At 44.9% G+C, this 21,464-nt stretch overlaps 1 protein-coding gene across 3 annotated transcripts in view; it reads right to left on the reverse strand.

Annotated features, from left to right (window-relative positions):
- The window catches only part of APOO (apolipoprotein O), a 75,072-nt gene that overhangs the window by 13,705 nt on the left and 39,903 nt on the right, over nt 1-21,464 (reverse strand). For all 3 annotated transcript variants that reach the window (XM_055376384.1, XM_004063919.4, XM_019019823.4), the window contains 3 exons: nt 21,267-21,362; nt 11,295-11,386; nt 8,958-9,038 (listed from right to left, as the gene is read on the reverse strand). In XM_055376384.1, coding sequence (XP_055232359.1) covers nt 8,958-9,038; nt 11,295-11,386; nt 21,267-21,362 — 269 coding nt within the window. The remainder of the gene's footprint in view (nt 1-8,957; nt 9,039-11,294; nt 11,387-21,266; nt 21,363-21,464) is intronic.

Raw genomic sequence — 21,464 nt, forward strand, 5'->3', positions numbered from 1 at the left:
CTCACACCTGTAATCCCAGCACTTTGGGAGGCCGAGGCGGGCGGATCACGAGGTCAGGAGATCGAGATCATCCTGGCTAACACGGTGAAACCCCGACTCTACTAAAAATACAAAAAATTAGCTGGGCGTGGTGACGCGTGCCTGTAGTCCCAGCTACTCGGGAGGCTGAGGCAGGAGAATGGTGTGAACCCAGGAGGCAGAGCTAGCAGTGAGCCGAGATCATGCCACTGCATTCCAGCCTGGGCGACAGTGCGAGACTCCATCTCAAAAAAAAAAAAAAAAAAAAGAAAGAAAAGAAAAGAAACAGGGTCTCGCTCTGTCACCCAGGCTGGAGTGGAGTGGTACAAACATAGCGCTCACTGTAGCCTCAAACTCCTAGACTCAAGTGATCCTCCTGTCTCAGCCTCCCAAAGTGCTGGGATTACAGGTGTGAGCCATTGTGCCCAGCCTATAATTATATATATATATATACACACACACACATATATATCCATCTCTATATAAATATATATATATTTATTTATTTATATTATTTTTTTGAGATGCAGTTTCATTCTTGTTGCCCAGGCTGGAGTACAACGGCGGGATCTTGGCTCACTGCAACCTCCGCCTCCTGGGTTCAAGCGATTCTCCTGCCTCAGCTTCCCGAGTAGCTGGAACTACAGGCATGTGCCACCACGCCCAATTTTTTTGTATTTTTAGTAGAGACGGGGTTTCACCGTGTTAGCCAGGATGGTCTCGATCTCCTGACCTCGTGATCTGCCCACTTCAGCCCCCCAAAGTGCTGAGATTACAGGCATGAGCCACCACGTCTGGCCCTATTTTTTTGAGACAAAATCTCACTGTGTCGCCCAGGCTGGAGTGCAGTGACGCGATCATGGCTCAATGCAACCTTTACCTCCCAGGTTCAGGTGATTCTCCAGTCTCAGCCTCCTGAGTAGCTGGGACTACAGGCGCGTGCCACCACACCTGGCTAATTTTTTATTTTTAGTAGAGACGGGGTTTCACCCTGTTGGCCAGGCTGGTCTCGAACTCCTGACCTCAGGTGATCCACCCACCTCGGCCTGCCAAAGTGCTGGGATTACAGGCGTGAGCCACCGTGCCTGGCCGTTATTTTTAAAGAAAAACTAACAGGTGATCTTCTGAGGAAAGGAAATGAATTCATTATTTTGAAACTGGATAAATAAGAGAAAAAAATCAAGTAATTATCTTGTTTTTCCTATATAAACTATAACTGGGTAACTAGTAGATAAGAGAAGGGGTTCTTTATCAAAATATTTCAGCTAATTTGAGAAAATGAAACAACAGAAGTAAAATATCACCATTTTCTTTTCTTTTTTTTTTTTTTTTTGAGACAGAGTCTTGTTCTGTCACCCAGGCTGGAGTGAGGTGGCATGATCTTGGCTCACTGCAACCTCTGCCTTGCAGCTTCAAGCAATTCTCCTGACTGAGTCTCCTGAGTAGCTGGGACTACAGGCACGTGCCACCATGCGCGGCTGATTTTTTTTTTTTTTTTTTTTTTTTTGAGATGGAGTCTCACTCTGTCGCCCAGGCTGGAGTGCAGTGGTAGGATCTCAGCTCACTGCAAGCTCCGCCTCCTGGGTTCACGCCATTCTCCTGCCTCAGCCTCCTGAGTAGCTGGGACTACAGGTGCCCGCCACCACGCCTGGCTAATTTTTTTGTATTTTTAGTAGAGACAGGGTTTCACCGTCTTAGCCAGGATGGTCTCGATCTCCTGACCATGTGCGGCTAATTTTTTTGTATTTTTGGTAGAGCTGGGGTTTCACCATGTTGGCCAGGCAGGTCTCGAACTCCTGATCTCAAGTGATCTACCCTCCTCGGCCTCCCAAAGTGTTGGGATTACAGGTGTGAGCCACTGAACCTGGCCAATATCACCATTTCTATCCCCCAAAGATTCAATGGGTCTAGGCATTGAGCATCTACAGCTGCTAAAACCAATAAAAACAAAGCAAAAACCAGACTTATGTGCCTACGTGGATCTAGAGCATTGCCAAAAGGATCAAACAGGATCTGGTTCAAGTAGCCCGTGCATCCAGCTGCCAATGTGCAGGGAGTACAGAGAACACGTTAAACTATAGCATAAATGTGTAATCAACAAAACCCAAACCGTTGGAAACTCTATAGGTGAAATGTGCCAGACTGTTTGAACAGATAAACTGTAAGGAAGTCAACTCCAAAAGATGGAAGGGGAGCCTGTAGATTAAGAGAGACTTAAAAAAAAAAAAAAAAAAAAAAAAAAAAAAAGGTCGGGCATGGTGGCTCACACCTGTAATCTCAGCACTTTGGGAGGCCAAGGCGGGTGGATTGCCTGAGGTCAGGAGTTTGAGACCAGCTTGTCCAATATGGTGAAACCCCATCTCTACTAAAAATACAAAAATTAGGCGGGGGCGGTGGCGTGCGCCTGCAGTCCCAGCTACTCGCGAGGCTGAGGCAGGAAAATTGCTTGAACCCAGGAGGCAGAGGTTGCAGTGAGCCAACATCACGCCACTGCACTCCAGCCTGGGCGACAGAGTGACACTCCATCTCGAAAAAAAAAAAAAATCAAAAGTTGTTTAAGGAAAGTACATTATTGGGGCAACTAGGGAAATTTGAACATGGGCTATATATTAGATAACATTTGTGTAAATAATGAAATGTCAACTTTCCTGAGTACAATAACGGTATTGTGATTATATAAATGAATGTCCACGTTCTTTGGAAATACATGCTGAATTAGATACAGATGGAAAATGCAATGATATCTACAATTAATTCTCAAATGGTTCAGGAAAATAAAATATACTCGTGTGTATGAACACCATGCATAGGTGAAAAGATAGATTATGCAAATGCAGCAAATGTTAGTGAATCTAAGTGAAGGGTATATTCATTGTACTAGTCCTGCACCTGATCTGTAGTTTTGAAATTTTCTCAAAATGAAAATTGGGAAATAAAGTAAAGCCACATACACATATATTCCACAATGAAAAACTCTTTTAAAGCCATCAGACTGGCAAAAATGGAAACAATTACTTGGCATCATCTAGTAAAACTGAAGATATGCAGACCCTATGAATCAGGAACCCTGGTCTAGAAAAATTCTTCACAAATTATGAAGCCATGCTGTGTTGTAATAGTAATATACTGAAACCCACCCAAGAAGCCACCAACATGGGTATTTTCCCATAAAGAAAATATGACCAGGCACAGTGGCTCATGCCTGTAATCCCAACACTTTGGGAGGCTGAGGAGGGCGGATCACCTGAGGTCAGGAGTTTGAGACCAGCCTGACCAACATGGTGAAACCCTGTCTCTACTAAAAATACAAAAATTAGCCAGGGATGGTGGCGCATGCCTGTAGTCCTAGCTACTCCAGAGGCTGAGGCAGAACTGCTTGAACCCAGCAGGCGGAAGTTGCATTGAGTCATGATTGCACCACTACACTCCAGCCTGAGCAACAGAGTGAGACTCCGTCTATTAAAACAACAACAACACAAAGAAAATAGTCTACAGCAGTGAAGATGAATGCACTACTGCCATACATAACCCATAAACAAAATGTTAAGGGAACAAAACAAGTTGCAAAATAATATGTAGTAAGACTCATCTAGATAAACTTATATATATAAAATATGTATATTTAGACTTAAATTTGGTATATTTTTATAAAGGCAAAAACAGGCAGGCTCAACTATAGTATTTCAGAATACATACATATATGGTTAAACTGGAAGAAAAGTTTAAAGAAAAACAAAGGAATGAAATAAAATTCCAGATAATGGTTCCCTCTGGGGAGACTTGGGGGTGAGGGGACCCATGGAAGACTTGAAAGGCATCAGTAATTTCCTTTTTTTTTTTGAGATGGAGTCTTGTTCTGTCACGCAGGCTGGAGTGCAGTGGCGCGATCTTGGCTCACAGTAACCTCCACCTCCCAGGTTCAAGCAATTCTCTGCCTCAGCCTCCCGAGTAGCTGGGATTACAGGCACCTGCCACCATGCCTGGCTAATTTTTTGGTATTTTTAGTAGAGATGGGTTTTCACCATCTTGGCCAGGCTGGTCTTGAACTCCTGACCTCGTCATCCACCTGCCTCGGCCTCCCACAGTGCTGGGATTACAGGCGTGAGCCACCGCGCCCGGCGGTAATCTCCTAGTTTTAAACGTAGATAACTGGTTGGTACGTACATGGTCATTATAGTGTTGGATTTTACACTATACATATGTTATATATTCTTGTAACTTAAAAGAAAGCCCTAGACTGTACCAAGATGACAATATTTCTGGACACACCTATCTTTGCTTCACAGTTCTGACAAAAAGTTCATTTTAACTGAAGCAGATAAATTCCTCTTAAGTAACCAATGATGACAGACTGAAACACTACTTTATTGGTAGAAGACTCAGCACAAACATTTAGAATCATTTCGTAAGAGGGAAAAGGGATGTGGCAGAGCAGCAAAATGCCACAGACCTGTTTGGGATATTTCAGAGTAATATACCCCCATGGGAAATAATACCATTAAGAATTGTGCCATCATTCCTAATTTAAAAATTTTCAGTGCCCGGTTTTATGTATGTATGTATGTATTTAGAGACCGAGTCTCGCTCTTTCGCCCAGGCTGGAGTGCAGTGGCACGATCTCGGCTCACTGTAACCTCCGCCTCCCAGGTTCAAGTGATTCTTGTGCCTCCGCCTCCCAAGTAGGTGGGATTAAAGGTGCGTGCCACCATGCCTGGCTAATTTTTGTGTTTTCAGTAGAGACGGGGTTGCGCCATGTTGTCCAGGCTGGTCTCAAACTTCTGGGCTCAAGTGATCCACCCGTCTCCACATCCCAAAGTGCTGGGATTACAGGCGTGAGCCACCACACCTGGCCAGCACCCTGTTTTAAACATAGTGTCCACAGTTTCTCTGACTATGTACAACCAAAAGCCAGTACATCTGTTACATGATTAGAATACAAACAATTGGCCGGGCACGGTGGCTCACACCTGTAATCCCAGCACTTTGGGAGGCTGAGGCGGGCACATCATGAGGTCAGGAGATCAAGACCACCCTGGACAACATGGTGAAACCCCATCTCTACTAAAAATACTAAACCCCGTCTCTATTAAAAATTAGCCAGGCGTGGTGCTATGTACCTGTAATCCCAGCTACTCGTGAGGCTGAGGCAGGAGAATCACTTGAACCCGGGAGGCGGAGGTTGCAGTGAGCCGAGATCGTGCCACTGCACTCCAGCCTGGGCCACAGAGCGAGACTCTGTCTCAAAAAAAAAAAAATATATGAATTAGATGATACTTAACTGAGACTGGTAATTAAAGCTGGACTTGAAAACCAACTTCCTAACAAGCTAAGAAACAAAAAAGTCCCCTTCATGAAGCGTCCCTTAATTCCCTTCAATGAAGACAAGATATCTTCATCCAAAAATCATACATTTTTGTGTGTGCCCTTCTTCTGGCATTTATCACATTTTATCTTGTATTTTGGTCATATGCTTTCCTTATCTCCTTTACTAGATTTTGAATTATTTGATAGTCTATGAAGAGAATATACTCAGCTCCAGGGCCCCAGAAAGATTCATTTTCCAGGGTAGCTTAAATCTTAGCTCTCATTAAAAAAACAAAAACAAGGCCGGGCGTGGTGGCTCACGCCCGTAATCCCAGCACTTTGGGAGGCTGAGATGGGTGGAGCACCTGAGTTCAGGAGTTCGAGGCCAGCCTGACCAACATGGTGAAAACCCGTCTCTACTAAAAATACAAAAATTAGCTGGGTGTTGTGGTGTGCGCCTGTAGTCCCAGCTACTCAGGAGGTTGAGACAGGAGAATGGCTTGAACCCGGGAGGTGGAGGTTGCAGTAAGCCGAGATCGTGCCACTGCACTCCAGCCTGGGCAACAGAGCAAGATTCCATCTCAAAAATAAATAAATAAACCAAAAAATAAAAAACAAAAATCCCCCTGAAGCCCATGAAATCTAAAGTGGGGGGGTGAAGCAAGATCAACAAAAAACAATGCCACTTCATTATATCAAGTAATTCCTGAAATCTAAGAATATTGAATTTTGAATTAATAGGGCCTTCTGCTATTTTTCCTTTAAAACTTGTAATAAATATTTAATGCAGTCAACATTAATTTTTTGTATTTTTAGTAGAGATGGGGTTTCACCGTGTTAGCCAGGATGGTCTCGATCTCCTGACCTCGTGATCCGCCCACCTCGGCCTCCCAAAATTCTAGGATTACAGGCATGAGCCACCGAGCCCGACCGTTTTTGTTTGTTTGTTTGTTTTTGATACAGGGTTTCACTCCCATTCACCAGGCTGGAGTGCAGTGGGGTGAACATGGCTCACCACAAACTCTACCTCCTGGGTTCATGAGATTCTCCTGCCTCAGCCTCCCAAGTAGATGGGACTACAGGTGCATGCCACCACACCTGGTTATTATGTTTTTTTTGGTAGTTTTTGTAGAGACAGGGTTTTGCCATATTGCCCAAGCTGGTCTCGAACACCTAGGCTCAAAGCGATTTGCCTGCCTCAGCTTCCCAAAGTGCTGGGATTTCAGGCATGAGCCACTGTGCCTGGCCCTGATTTTATTACCTTCTATCGAGAACAGACAGCTGTCAGTAAAATTATCCTTGGAGAGTAACAAACAGGAGAAAGCCTTAAGTTCTTAATGACTCTGAAGAAGGCAAGGGTATAAAGACAGAGAGAAATGCAAACCAATCATGAGCTAATTAAAAATCTTTACCACCTCACTCTAAAAAGATCTGCATATAAATTTGGGTAGCTTTAATATCTAATGTTTTCAAATGACCAGAAAATGTTGGCCTGCTTAACTGGTATCCTAATCACAGTCCAGCTGCTTCTGCACTGGGCTGAATTCTTAGCGCAGTCAGAGAATGCTGTTTCCAAGCCAGAGGCTCCCGCAGCCCCCACTTTAGCTTTGGTGTGCGTGTGTGTCTGCACAGACACCACAGTGAGCACTCCGGGGAGCCTGGGGGACTCCCTCTGGCTTTGGTATGCTTCAGTCTGCAGTCACACCACAACGAAGGCTCGCAGTTGAGGCTTTTAGTCTCACTTTCCACATTTCTGTCTAGGGCTGTTTAGAGATTTCTTGATATTTTACTTCCTTTCCCATATAAAATTTAGTGTGCATTTGTTTTTTTGCTTGTTTTTGTTTTTTTGAGATGAAGTCTCGCTCTGTTGCCCAGGCTAGAGTGCAGTGGCGCAATCTTGGCTGACTGCAACCTCTGCCTCCTGGGTTCAAGCAATTCTCCTGCCTCAGCCTCCTGAGTAGCCGGGATTACAGACGTGCATCACCATGCCCAGCTAATTTTTGTATTTTTTTAGTAGAGACAGGGTTTCATCATGTTGGCCAGGCTGGTCTGGAACTCCTGACCTCAGGTGCTCCACCCGCCTCGGCCTCCCAAAGTGCTGGGATTACAGGCATGAGCCACCGCACCTGGCCGCATTTGTTAAGGAATTTTTTAAAAAGGAAAGGAAGCTTCCATAGAAAATATCAGAGAAATAAAAAACAATCAAAAAAACACCTATGAATGTTTCCTCTTTAAAAGGGATTGCCAAAAGACTCTTGATATTGGTATAGAATTTCCTATTCAAGAGCTAGTTTAAATAGGGTCGAGAAGGACTAATTCCTTTAGAAACCACCAGTATAAAAATTAGTGGGTTTTTTCTTTTTCTTTCTTTCTTTTTTTTTTTTTTTTTTGAGACAGGGCCTCACTGTGTTGCTCAAGCTGGAGTGCAGTGGCACAATCATGGCTCACTCTATTTAGCCCTTACCTTCTGGGCTCAGGCAATCCTCCCACCTCAGCTTCCCAAAGTATGCCACCATGCCCAGCTAATTTTTTTATTTTTTGGAGAGATAGGGTCTCACTATGTTGCCTAGGCTGGTCTCAAACTCCTGAGCTCAAGTGATCCTCCCACCTTGGACTCCCAATGTGCTGGGCGTGAGTCACTGCACCTGGCCAAAAAATGAGTCTTAAGATTTCACTAGAAGATTATTTATGTAAATAATAAAGAGGGCTTATAATTTATTCTGTTACTTCCAAATCCCAGTTCAAAATTCTGGATTTTAATTCTGAGATAGTTATTTATATGTATTTTTTTAACTTGTCAATGATTTGAAGCTCAGTTATTTATTTTTTTTAAAAAGTATTTTCATTGAAAAATGAACTTCCTTCAATCTGTGATGTAGAAGGTATATTAATATAAGAAGTCTAATTCTTCCTTAGCTGGCTGTGCCTCTGAGTGCTTAGTAGAGACATGATACCTTATTCTCTACTCATTCTTCCTTATCAGTGGGAGGAAGGGAATGTTCCAAGCGAACATAGGCAACATTTAATCGGCTATGTGGCCACTAAAAGAGATGAAAGGTGACAAGTTCTTACAATTACACAACTTCTTCCCTCTGTTGCTCATGTACTAGACAGCACAGAGAACGTGGCCTTTAGCTGGTAGCTAGTCCCCAACATACGATGGCTCACACCCTCAGCTGAGCTGAGAAGCCTGGGGGATAAACAGAAACGGCAGTGCTAAGGAAAGAACAGAACTTATGATAAGTGAAAAACCAAGAGGAAGAGGCTCTCAATTATGTCTTTTTCCTGGAAGCATAGTACATTCCCTTTGAATTCAGTTTCAATAAAACTTTTAAATAATACGCTACACTTAGAGGAAACTAGGAATACAATATAATGGAAAATATGGTCTAAGACTACGGTGGCATGCATTGCATTTTATGGTCACCACTTATTTGGCCCTGCTGATAATAACCAAATGCTCAGAAGTTCTACTGCTCTACCAAGAAAGGTCACCTGAAAAATCTGAGCTGGAGACAGAACTAGAAGCAAACAGAAAAAGCAATAAATCAACAGGGTTATCAAATATTTTACAAAACCCTAGAGAAACCACATATTTAAACCAAAAGGAAGATAATGAAAAAGATGCTCCTCACCTTTTGAAAGTTCTCCTTCCACAAATCTTCTATGACTATATATCCTCGTAAACCCCAGTCATATAATCTCTCCCCACTGACCTTAAAACAAAATAGAAAAGATCTTACCATCTGACCCAGCAATCCCTATTATTGGGAATAATAATGGAATATAAATCATTTTACTATAAAGATATATGCATGCATATGTTCATCATAGCACTATGCATAATAGCAAAACATGGAATCAACCTAAATGCCCATCAATGGTAGATTTTTTTTTTTTTTTTGAGATGGAGTTTTCGCTCTTGTTGCCCAGGCTGGAGTGGAATGGCGCAATCTTGGCTCACTGCAACCTCCGCCTCCTGGGTTCAAGCAATTTTCTTGCCTCAGCCTCCCAAGTAGCTGGGATTACAGGCATGTGCCACCACACCCAGCTAATTTTTTGTATTTAGTAGAGACAGGGTTTCACCACGTTGGTCAGGCTGGTCTCGAACTCCTGGCCTCAGGTGATCCACCTACCTCGGCCTTCCAAAGTGCTGGGATTACAGGCGTGGGCCAACATGCCCAGCCAATGGTAGACTTGATAAAGAAAATGTGGTACTTATACACCACAGAATACTATGCAGCCAAAAAGAATGAGCTCATGTCCTTTGCAGGGACAGGGATGGAGCTGGGGGCCATTATCTTAAGTGAACTAACATAGGAACAGAAAACCAAATACCACATGTTCTTACTTGTAATTGGGAACTAAACCTTGACAACACATGGACACAAAGAAGGGAACAGAGACCAAGGCCTACTTGAGGGTGGAGGGTGAGAAGAGGGCGAGGATCAAAAAACTACCCATCAGGTACTAGGCTTATTACCCGGGTAACAAAATAATCTGTACACCAAACCCTCATGACACACAATTTACAATAACAAACCTGCACATGTACCCCTAAAACTAAAAGTTAAAAAAGAAAGAAATTAAAAAAAAAAAAAAAAGACTCCTACTCTGGGGACAGCCACATATGCTTCTCAACGAGCAACCAAGTTCACCCTCTCCACTCTAGCTATTTACTGCTTAAACCATAACAGGCTGAAATAATGTTTAATTATTTTTATATCTAGGGCTGGAAGATGTTACTCACTGTTCCTGACCTGGGGCTGGAGCAGGGACAGAAGCATTAACTATCTGCCTCCAGGACTGTTACAAACAATGTTGAGCAAATGCTGGTAAGTACTGGTATTTGTCATCAAAGCCATCAAGCTCCCCAGGCTGGGGCCACTGGACTCTCACATACAACTGTAGCCCAATCGAGGAATCTGGATTCAATACTGTCATGAACAACCAAGGAAGCTCAGTCTCAGGTCAGTCTGGCTCAGAGTCCAATTTGGGTGACTGCACTGCTGTCTGCTCCTGGAACTGAGTTTCCATGTGATGTGGTAGTTCCAGCAGCTAAAGTCCCTGTGTCCACAATTTGCCCAGGACCTCAAAACCTACAGCCTGTCTTGTTCTTGCCAGTTCCTGAGGGACACCATCTCTAGAGTCCCACTCACTCCAGATATCACCCTTTTCAGGCTACCTACTGGTCTCCATCAGTGGTTCTCAAACACCATAGGCATTAATAACAAACCACCGGAGGGCTTGCTAAAACACAGACTGCTGGCCCTTACTCCCAGAGCTTCTGATTCAGTCAGTCTGGGGTGGGGCCTGAGAGTTTGCATTTCTAACAAGTTCTCAGGTGATGCTGCTGCTTCTGGTCTGGTAACACATTTTAAGAATCGGTGGTACAGCTTTATCCATGTTGCCTGCCACCGTGATAGACCTGCTTGCCAGGGTACCATAAGACTGAGGCTTCAAGGATAAGAAAGGAGCAGCCAACTGAAAGCCCCAAAAAGGGCACTCCAAGCAGAGGGGATTACAGTCCCCAAAGTCCCCAGCAAGGAAAGCAAGGGCACCAGTACTAGGGAGGAGTGGAAGTCAGAGTAGTCTGGGTCTACAATACCAACGAGAGCAGGTTGTGACCGGACATGCATAAACTGAGTGACCCATAATTATCAGCTTTGGAATTTGAGTCTCTAGACTTCCATGTAAGTATACAAAAAATGTGTATTAAATTTTTGATGATGAATATTCAAACAATCGTGCAAATTCGTGTTCAAATTCTGTGAACACTGGCATTACTGGAAGAAGGGCCAGAACTGAGGCATATAGTGGAGAAAATCATTTAAATTTGCTGTATTCATCTATATGTACAAACAAATTTTAGTCTGGTGTTATAAGAACTGCAAAATAAAATAAAATTAAGCATCAGATTCACACACACAAACAAGAATGAGGGACATCATGGATTACAGAGTTTCTCTTACCTGGGCAAACACGATGGCTTGTTGTGGATAATAGAGGGAGGCAGCTAATCCCATGAAACCAGGCGGATACACTAGCTTCTTTATTTTTGAACCTAATAAATAAAAGGTTGTACACGCCATCAGATGATTCATTATCCTCACCATCACAATTTACCTTATCCATTTAATACAGAACAAGGCCAGGCACAGTGGCTCACGCCTGTAATCCAAAAGCTCTGGGAGGCCGAGGCGGGAGGATCACTTGAGGCCAGGAGTTTGACACCAGCCTGGGCAACATAGTCAGACCCTGTCTCTACAAAGATTAAAATAAAAAAATTAGCCAGGCGTGGTAGTGTGTGCCTATAGTCCTAGCTACTTGGGAGGCTGAGGTGGGAGGATTCCTTGACCCCAGGAGTTCGAGGTTACAATGAGCTATGATCACACCTCTAAACTCCAGCCTGGGTGACAGAGCAAGACCGTGTCTCTTAAGAAACCCAAACAACAAAACCAAAATAACCCCACCACTGAATAAGATTTCTTTGGTCCTAAACTGAAAGAATGTGCCAAATAAAGTCATGTGCACCAAAACGTTTTTGCACAGCTTTATTGAGATAAAATTCATATTCACCCATTTAAAGTACAGTTCAATGGCTTTTAGTATATTGACAGAGGTGTGTAACCATCATTACAATTAACTTTAGAGCTTTTTCATAATCACCAAAAGAAACCCATTAGCAGTCATTCCTCAACTCCCCCGTACCGTCCAGCCCTAGGCAACCACTGATCTACTTTCTATCTCTATGTGTTTGCCTACTCTGGATATTTCTTTTTTTTTTTTTTTGAGACAGAGTTTTGCTCTTGTCACCCAGGCTGGAGTGCAATGGTGCAATCTTGGCTCACTGCAACCTCTGCCTCTCGGGTTCAGGCAATTCTCCTGCCTCAGCCTCTTGAGTAGCTGGGGTTACAGGCACACGCCACCATGCTCGGCTAATTTTGTATTTTTAGTAGGCGTGGGGTTTCGCCATGCTGGCCAGGCTGGTCTCGAACTCCTGACCTCAGGTGATCCACCCGCCACAGCCTCCCAAAGTGCTGGGATTACAGGTGTAAGCCGCTGCGCCCGGCCCTCTGGATATTTCATAAAAATGGAATCATGCAGTAAATATATGGTCCTTTGTGACTGGCTTCTTCCACTCAGCACCAAGTGTTTTCAAGAGAACACCTTTTTTTCCCTAAGAGAGCAGAAAAAAAGATTTTAAAAATAAACAAATGAGTATTTTGGTTTCTAGGGTTTATGTTCTTTTATAGCAATCTGGCTTCCTATTTAAATACTAAACACTAGCGTTCTTCTTCTCCCCTTTCTGCAACTCCGTTAAAAAAACAGTAAGAAAAAACATTAATAAACCCACAATGAAGAGAAAATGTGTGGAAGGGCCACTGGCAGACAGGAAGTGTCAATCAATTTTCAGAAAATGGACAGTGAACAGAAATAAGAGGACACACTGCCTTGAAATCTTGAGGAGGAGTGCAGCCTCAGAGGGAGCAGATCTGTCCCAGGCAGCCCCAGCGAGATTCCAGATCCAGAGATGGCAGGTACTGTGGGGAGTGGAGATGGCAACCAGGGAGCAAGACAAGGGCACAGGACAAACGCAAGTCCGACGCATGGACCAGCATGGCCTTTCCTTCCCCTATGCCATCCCAGTACAAAACTACCCCTGGCCAGGAAGTCACACCAGGTCAAAATGTTAAAAAACCCAGTAAACCAGGGTTACTGGGTGTGGTGGCTCACACCTGTAATCCTAGCACTTGGGGAGGTCGAGGCATAAGGATTGCTTGAGGCCAGGAATTGAGACCAGCTGGAGTAACATAGCGAGACTCCTTCTCCATTTCTTTTTTTTCTGTTGAGAGAGGGCCTCACTCGGTCTCCCAGGCTGGAGTGCAGTGGCACAATCATGGCTCACCGCAGCCTCGACCTCCCAGGTTCAAACTATCTTCCTGCCTCAGCCCCTCAAGTAGGTGGGACTAGAGGTGCAAGCCATCATGCCTGGCTAATTTTTTTTTTTTTGTAGTTTTTATAGACACGGGGTTTCCTCATGTTGCCCAGGTTGGTCTTGAACTCCTGAGCTCAAGCAATCCACCTGCCTCAGCCTCCCAAAGTGCTGGGATTACAGGCATGAGCCAGTATGCCCAGCCCCCCACCTCTATTCCTTTAAAAAAAAAAAAAAAGTGAGCCTGATGCAGTGGCTCACACCTGTAATCCCAGCACTTTGGGAGGCTGAGGTGGGAGGACTGATTGAGCCTAGGAGTTTGAGACCAGCCTGGGCAACTTAGGGAGACCACATCTCTACAAAAAATTAAAAAATTAGTAAGGTGTGGTGGCGTGTGCCTGTGGTCCTAGCTACTCAGGAGGCTGAGGCTGGAGGATTGCTTGAGCCCAGGAGTTCAAGGCTACTGTGAGCCGTGTCTATGCCACTGCACTCCAGCCTGGGTGATAATTTGGATGTTATTCTCTCTGAATCTCATGTTAAATTGTAATCCCCAATGTTGGAGGTGGGGCCTGGTGGGACGTGACCGGATCATGAAGGTGGATTTCTCACAAATGGTTTAACACCATTCCCTTGGTGCTGTCCTTGTGCAACAGTGAGTTCTCTTGAGATCTGGTTGTTTAAAAATGTGTGACACCTCCCCCACCTCTTTCTCTTGCTCACACTCTTGCCATGTGAGACACCAGCTCCCCATTTGCCTTCCACCACGATTGCAAGCAGCCCAAGGCCTCACCAGAAGCCGAGGAGATGCTGGTGCCATGCTTCCTGTACAGCCTGCAGAACTGTGAGCCAACTAAACCTCTTTTCTTTATAAATTACCCAGTGTTAGGTTATAGCAATGCAAGAATGGCCTAACACACTGGGTGATAAAGCAAGATCCTGTCTCCAAAAAAAAAAAGAGTTAAAACAGTGGGGGCAGGGTATCACTAAAGAAACACCATGGATTTCCTGCTGAGAACCAAGAGAGCTGGAAGGGGTGGGTATGTCAGTGCCTGAGAGAAAAGCCCTCCTCACACTAGCCCTGGGTGCACCCTTGTATATGGTCACTTCCTGCCCAGCTCCCCTGAGGTAGAACCTGCCCGTCAGTGGGCCCCACCTATGGACAGGGAGTTCTTTTTTTTTTTTTTTTTTTTTTTGAGACGGAGTCTCGCTCTGTTGCTCAGGTTGGAGAGCAGTGGCGTGATCTCAGCTCACTGCAACCTCCGCCTCCTGGGTTCCAGCGATTCTCTAGCCTCAGCCTCCTGAGTAGCTGGGATTACAGACACCCTCCACCACACCCGGCTATTTTTTGTATTTTTAGTAGAGATGGGGTTTTCCCATGTTGGCCAGGCTGGTCTTGAACTCCTGACCTCAGGTGATCCGCCTGCTTCAGCCTCCCAAAGTGCTGGGATTACAGGTGAAAGAGTTCTTATTAGCATTTCAGCTGCCTCACTTTGAAACATGACTGGATAACCAAGAATCACCAGTCATTTGTGGAAAGCCTGAAACATAAAGGAGAAAGACCAAGACAAGCACAAAGAAAAAAAAAGACCAAGACAAGCACAAAGGAAACAGAAGAACTTCAAAACAAAACTAAACCTATTACTAAGTATCATCAAATAAATTTTAAAAGCCACTACATTAAAAGAAAAAAATAATTCTATGAAAAAAAGAACATTCAAAGAACAGGAAGGAGCTCTTGGAAATGACCAAAGCAAAAAAAATTCAAAAGGAACAAAATAAAATAATCAAGAAAATATAAGAGACACATAGGGTCCTTTTAAATAACTCAATTGCTAATTAATGAGTTGAGGAAGGAAAAAGAATGAGAGTAAATTTTCAAAGATACACAAGATAGGCTGGGTGCAGTGGCTCATGCCTGTAATCCTAGCGCTTTGGGAGGCTGAAGAAGGAAGACTGCTTGAGCTCAGTTTGAGACCAGCCTGGGCAACATGGTGACACTCGGTCTCCACAAAAAAAACAAAAATTAGTCAGGTGTGGTGGTGCATGCCTATAGTCGCAGCTACTCAGGAGGCTGAGATGGGAGGATTGCTTGAGCCTGAGGAGGTCAAGACTGCAGTGAGCCTTGATCATGCCACTGCACTACAACCTGGGTGACAGAGCGAGATCATCTCTCAGAAAGAAAAGAGAAGAGAAGAGAAGAGAAGAGAAGAGAAGAGAAAGGGATGGGACGAGAAGGGAAGGAAGAAGGAGGGAAGGGAAGGGAGAAGGAGGGAGGGGAAGGAGGGAGGCAGGGGAGGGAAGGGGAGGGAGAAGGAGGGAAGGGGAGGGAGGGAGGGAGAAGGAGGGAAGGGGAGGGAGGGAGGGAGGGGAGGGCAGGGAAGGGAGAAGGAGGGAGGGAGGGAGGGAGGGAGGAAAAGAAGATATTTTCCTTCAGCTGGATGCTGCAAGCCGCCATATTGTTTGGGAAAGAATGAAAACACTATATCCAAGGCCGGGCATGGTGGCTCATGCCTGTAATCCCAGCACTTTGGGAGGCTGAGGCGGGTGGATCACTGGAGGTCAGGAGTTCAAGACCAGCCTGGTCAACATGGTGAAACCCCATCTCTACTAAAACCACAAAAATTAGCCAGGCGTGGTGGTGCACGCCTGTAATCCCAGCTAACTGGGAGGCTGAGGCGTGAGAATCACTTGAACCCAGAGGTGGAGGAGGTTGCAGTGAGCGGAGATTGTGACACTGCACTCCAGCCTGGGTGACAGAGTGAGACTCCGTCTCAAAAAAAAGAAAAGACCTCTATCTAGTCACAGCACCAAAGAAATTCAGAACACTAAAGATTCACAGAAGATCTTCAAAGCTTCCAGGAAGAAAAAAAAAATGTATCACCTGTTCAGAAGCAGCAAATATCCAGAATGGCTACTGACTCTCACGTCTACAATGCCAGATGCTAGAATACATGGCTTTGAAAGTTTTGATGGCAAACAAATTCAGTGCCCAACCAAACTGTCACATGGTATGAGGGCAGAAAGTGATTTTCAGACATGGAAGGTCTTGGGAAGTTTACCTCCAACACACGCTTTTTTGAAAGTGACTTAAGCATGTAGTTCAACAGCACGGCAGAGTAAACCAAGGAGAAGATGACATGGAACCCAGGAAAAGGGGGCTTAAACCCAAGAAAGTGTGAAGAAGACCAGTCCCAAAACAAGAACTGTGTTGAAGTCTCAGGCCAGATTGTAGGAGGATATAGAGCTGTGGAGCAAGGGAAATGGACAGAAGAGACAGCAGGACACAGAGCTCGGAGAAACCTGAGAATGAGGTTAAAAAAACCAGTAGAGGATGAAACTAGAGAATACACATGGCCTTGACTCCACTGAGAGGCATAGTGTTTTTTGCTGTGGGACCCATATAGATGCTAGCAGAATGTGTGTGTTATTGATTTTTTTTTTTTTTTTTTTTTTTGAGATGGAGTTTTGCTCTTGCTGCCCAGGATGGAGTGCAATGGTGCCATCTCGGCTCACTGCAATCTCCACCTCTTGGGTTCAAGTGATTCTCCTGCCTCAGCCTGCCAAGAATCTGGGATTACAGGCATGCGCCACCATGCCCAAATAATTTTGTATTTTTAGTAGAGACAGGGTTTCACTATGTGGGTCACTCTGGTCTCGAACTCCTGACCTCAGGTGATCCACCCACCTCAGCCTCCCAAAGTGCTGGGATTACAGGTGTTAGCCACCATACCCGGCTGATTTGTTTGTTTGTTTGTTTTGAGATGGGGTCTCGCTCTGTTGCTCAGGCTGGAGTGCAGTGGTGCGATCTCGGCTTGCTGCAACCTCTGCCTCCTGGGTTCAAGTGATTCTCCTGCTTTCGCCTCCCAAGTAGCTGGGATTACAGGCGCCTGCCACCACGCCTGGCTAATGTTTGTATTTTTAGTAGAGACGGGGTTTCACCATGTTGGCCAGGCTGGTCTTGAACTCCTGACCTCAGGTGATACATCTGCCTTGAACTTCTGAAGTGCTGGGATTACAGGTGTGAGCCACTGTACCCCGCCAGAATGTGTACATTAATCCTTAAACGGTTCTAATCATGTAAGTACTGTTTATTGGCTTTAAAACTTTAAACAGAGAAATCCCCAACGATGGAACTGGGATTGCTGAAGAGAATACAAATGTTATCAACCTAGACTATTAATGATTTACTGTTTCTCTCCTGATCCTGTTGCATGAATTGAAAGGGTATAATTATCCTAGAAGAGAAAAGCCTGTGATATCCCTGCATATGGCCCCTCCCCTGCCCCCATCCACTTGAAGCAGCTCACCCAAGTGAGGACCAGGGAAAGAGCAGCCAACCTGCCACCCAGTCATTTCTCACTCCTCCAGGGAGAGCCAAGAAGTGGCAGCTCTCGGGCCTCCAGCTCCTGCTGGTTCACACAATGAGCCGGGAACCCGAGAACTTCAGGAAGGAGGTGTAATCACACTCCCCTGCCCCCACCTCCATGCCCTATCTCCCAAGAGACCAGTGGTATGGGTTGTCACTATCAGCACTGCCAGGGGCGGGGGGAACCACTGGTGGCCAATGCTGGGGAGAGCCACCAGAAGGCAACAATAGTGTCAACAACCACGTGTCATCTTGGAGTGGTCTGGCTGGGCCCACTTCCTCTGAATGGACATCCATTCACCTCTCTGAGAGCCTCTTGTCACCACCACAGTTGTGGCAATCCTCAACAACTGAAGCAGACTACCTTAGCAGATATGCTCAAGAAACCCCACCAGGCCAGGCACAGTGGCTCACAACTATGATCCCAGCAATTTGGGAGGCTGAGGCGGGAGGATCACTTGAGGTCAGGAGTTCGAGACCAGCCTGGTCAACATGGTGAAACCTCGTGTCTACTAAAAATACAAAAATGAGCTGGGCATGGTGGTGCACGCCTGTAGTCCCAGCTACTCAGGAGGCTGAGGCAGGAGAATCACCTGAACCCAGGAGGCAGGGTTGCAGTGAGGCTGAGATGGCGCCACTGCACTCCAGTCTGGGCAACAGAGCAAGACTGTCTCAAAAAAAAAAAAAAGAAACTTCTATCAGGAGGGACCTTCTGCACCCACCCACCCTGCTGCTGCCCTCAAAGGGGCCCATCCACCTGGAGGGGCCTGCAAACCATTCTGGCTACCCACAGACATCCCTACCACCCCACTCATCTTGCTTGGTGAACCCCTCTGATGCTGCTCACCTCAGGTCTTTCTATACCCAACGCTCAGGAGAAAAGACCTGCTATTGCACATGTGTGTGTGTGTGCGTGCCTGTGTGAATATTTGTGAAAAAGAATTAAGGTGTCAAATTATTTTAATACTACCAAGCTCTCCCCAGGAAAAGGAAGAAAAGAGATAGAACGAACAAACAAAATCAGAGGACTAGGACCCACTGTAGCAGATGTCCTCATGCTGCTGCTCTGGCCAGGAGAGCACCATCTCCAATCCTCCTTAGGATGGTCACCCTAGTGGATGTTCCGGGGACAAGCTCTCGGCACTGTAGGAACGTACCCACAGCACAGAAAAAGTGCTTTCTTTGGACCTGGAAGACTTTCCCACATGCTCTAACCAGGAGAGGGAGGGGGAAGCTCCTCTCACTCACTTCTACATTCCTATCTCCCTAACGATAGCTGAAATCCCAACACCCTGGCCTTGGGATGTTCATCAATCTCAAACGCTATCTAAATAAGACCGAATGCTCTTCTGAACAGCTTTGCAAGAAATGAGGTGAAAGAAGTTTAGGGAAAAATGTTGGTTCATAAGTTTATTACAAAAATAAGCTGGAAATTTAATTCTGACATATTCTGCATGAGATGGGAGGAGGGCACAAAGACTGTGACAAGAGTTGCTTCCACAGGTGAGCTGGTAGTGCCACCAGGGCAGTGTCTACCCTCCAGATTCAAAAATAACAGCCATTAGCCGGGTGCGGCAGCTCATGCCTATAATCCCAGCACTTTGAGGGACACCAAGGGAGGTGGATGGCTTGAGTTCAGGAGTTCAAGACCAGCCTGAGCAACATAGCGAAACTCCGTCTCTACTAAAAATACAAAAATTACCTGGGCATGGTGGCAGGCGCCTGTAATCCCAGCTACTTGAAAGGCTAAGGTGAGAGGATCACTTGAGCCCAGGAAGTCCAGGCTGCAGTGAGCTATGATCACACCACTTCACTCCAGCCTGGGTGATAGAGTGAGACCCTGTCTCAAAAAAGAAATCAATTAAAAAAAAAAAATAAGGCCAGGTGTAGTGGCTCACACCTGTAATCCCAGCACTTTGGGACACCGAGGCAGGCCGATCACTTGAGGTCAGGAGCTGGCGACCAGCCTGGCCAACATGGCGAAACCCCATCTCTACTAAAAATACAAAAATTAGTTGGGCGTGGTGGTGCACATCTATAATCCCAGCTATTTGGGAGGCTGAGGCAGGAGAATCACTTGAACCCAGGAGGCGGAGGGTGCAGTGAGCCGAGATTGTGCCACTGCACTCCAGCCTAGGCGAGAGAGTGAGACTCTATCTCAAATTAAACTAAACTAAACTAAACTAAACTAAACTAAACTAAAACTAAAGTAACAGCTATTGCATGTAGAGGGAAGATTTTTTAAATTGGAGGAATAGGACTGATACAGTTTGAATGACTGTCCCCTTTAAATCTCATGTTGAAATGTGAACCCCCACGCTGGGAGGTGTTTGGGTCATGGGGGTGGATCCCTCATGAATGGCTTGGTGCCCTCCCTGTGGTAATGAGTAATTTCTCACTCTATTAGTTAACACGAGGGCTGGTTGTTTAAAAGAGCCTGGCATCTCTCTAGCTCCCTCTCTCACCATGTGATGCGCCTGCTCCCCCTTTGCCTTCCACCACGATTGGAAGCTTTCTGAAACCCTCAACAGAAATAGATGCTGATGCCACGCTTCTTGTACAGCTTGCAGAACCATAAGCCAAATAAACCTCTTTTTTTTTTTTCTTTTGAGACGGAGTCTCGCACTGTCGCCCAGGCTGAAGTGCAGTAGCTCGAACTCAGCTCACTGCAAGCCCCGTCTCCCAGGTTCACGCCGTTCTCCTGCCTCAGCCTCCCGAGTAGCTGGGACTACAGACACCTGCCACCACGCCCGGCTAATTTTTTTGTATTTTTAGTAGAGACGGGGTTTCACCGTGTTAGCCAGGATGGTCTTGATCTCCTGACCTTGTGATCCACCTGCCTCGGCCTCCCAAAGTGCTGGGATTACAGGCGTGAGCCACTGCGCCTGGCATCTCTTTTCTTTATAATTACCCAGCCTCAGATATTCCTTTATAGCAATGCAAAACAAACTAATACAGGGACCAGAGTAGGCTCTATGGTTCTCTTTTACGGGGGTCTGATTACAGGGTTCATAAACTTTCTCCATTAGGAATGATGGTAATGTCAGAATTTTATATCATAAACATTTAGTTTCCAACTAGTAAAACTTCAAGTGGTTGATAACAAATTCATCTCATCATAGCAAAGTATTTTATTAGCCTTTATTTCCTATAGATATTTTATAATCTAGCAGTATAGTAATATTTTTAAGTTGGCATTTGTTAGCATTTAAAGCATTTTTAAAATTTTTGTCATCACTGACTGAAGGCATGACAAATCAAGAAGGTAATAAAATCTCTATTAAATCACTGCTCTATCTACTGTGATTAATATAGCTTGATCTTAATAGTGAAACGTTTAGAAACAGTTGATTTCTCAGGTGTGAAAGACTTTAAAATTTCGCTCTTTCTGTACCAAATAACAACAGAGATTTGATCAAGTAAATGTGCCTATAAAGGATAACTTCTTTTTTTTACCAAGAGTATACAATTTCTATTTATGTTTAAAATCAAATATGATAACCATATCAATTATACATTAAGAAAGCCGTAGTTAGGAACCAACTCATTATTCTGAAACCTGGTAAATGAAGGGAAAGAATGAAACATATATTCTATCTCTGCTTTATGAGCTGACTGTTAAACCCATAAAATTGCACCTACCTCTAGCCAAAAGGAGTCCAATAAGGCCAGCAAAACCAATAACACCAAGTCTCGGAAAAAATCCAGGAGGTGCATTTTGGAGATAGTCATAGCTGTCTACAATAGAATTAGACCAGGAAGCAGTTCCATAAATTTCTCATTAAAAAACAAAACAAAAGTCTTATACAGTATATAATATGTATATATAGTATCAAGTGC

The sequence above is a fragment of the Gorilla gorilla genome, chromosome X (genome assembly GCF_029281585.2).
Source record: "Gorilla gorilla gorilla isolate KB3781 chromosome X, NHGRI_mGorGor1-v2.1_pri, whole genome shotgun sequence".
Taxonomy (NCBI): Eukaryota; Metazoa; Chordata; class Mammalia; order Primates; family Hominidae; genus Gorilla; species Gorilla gorilla.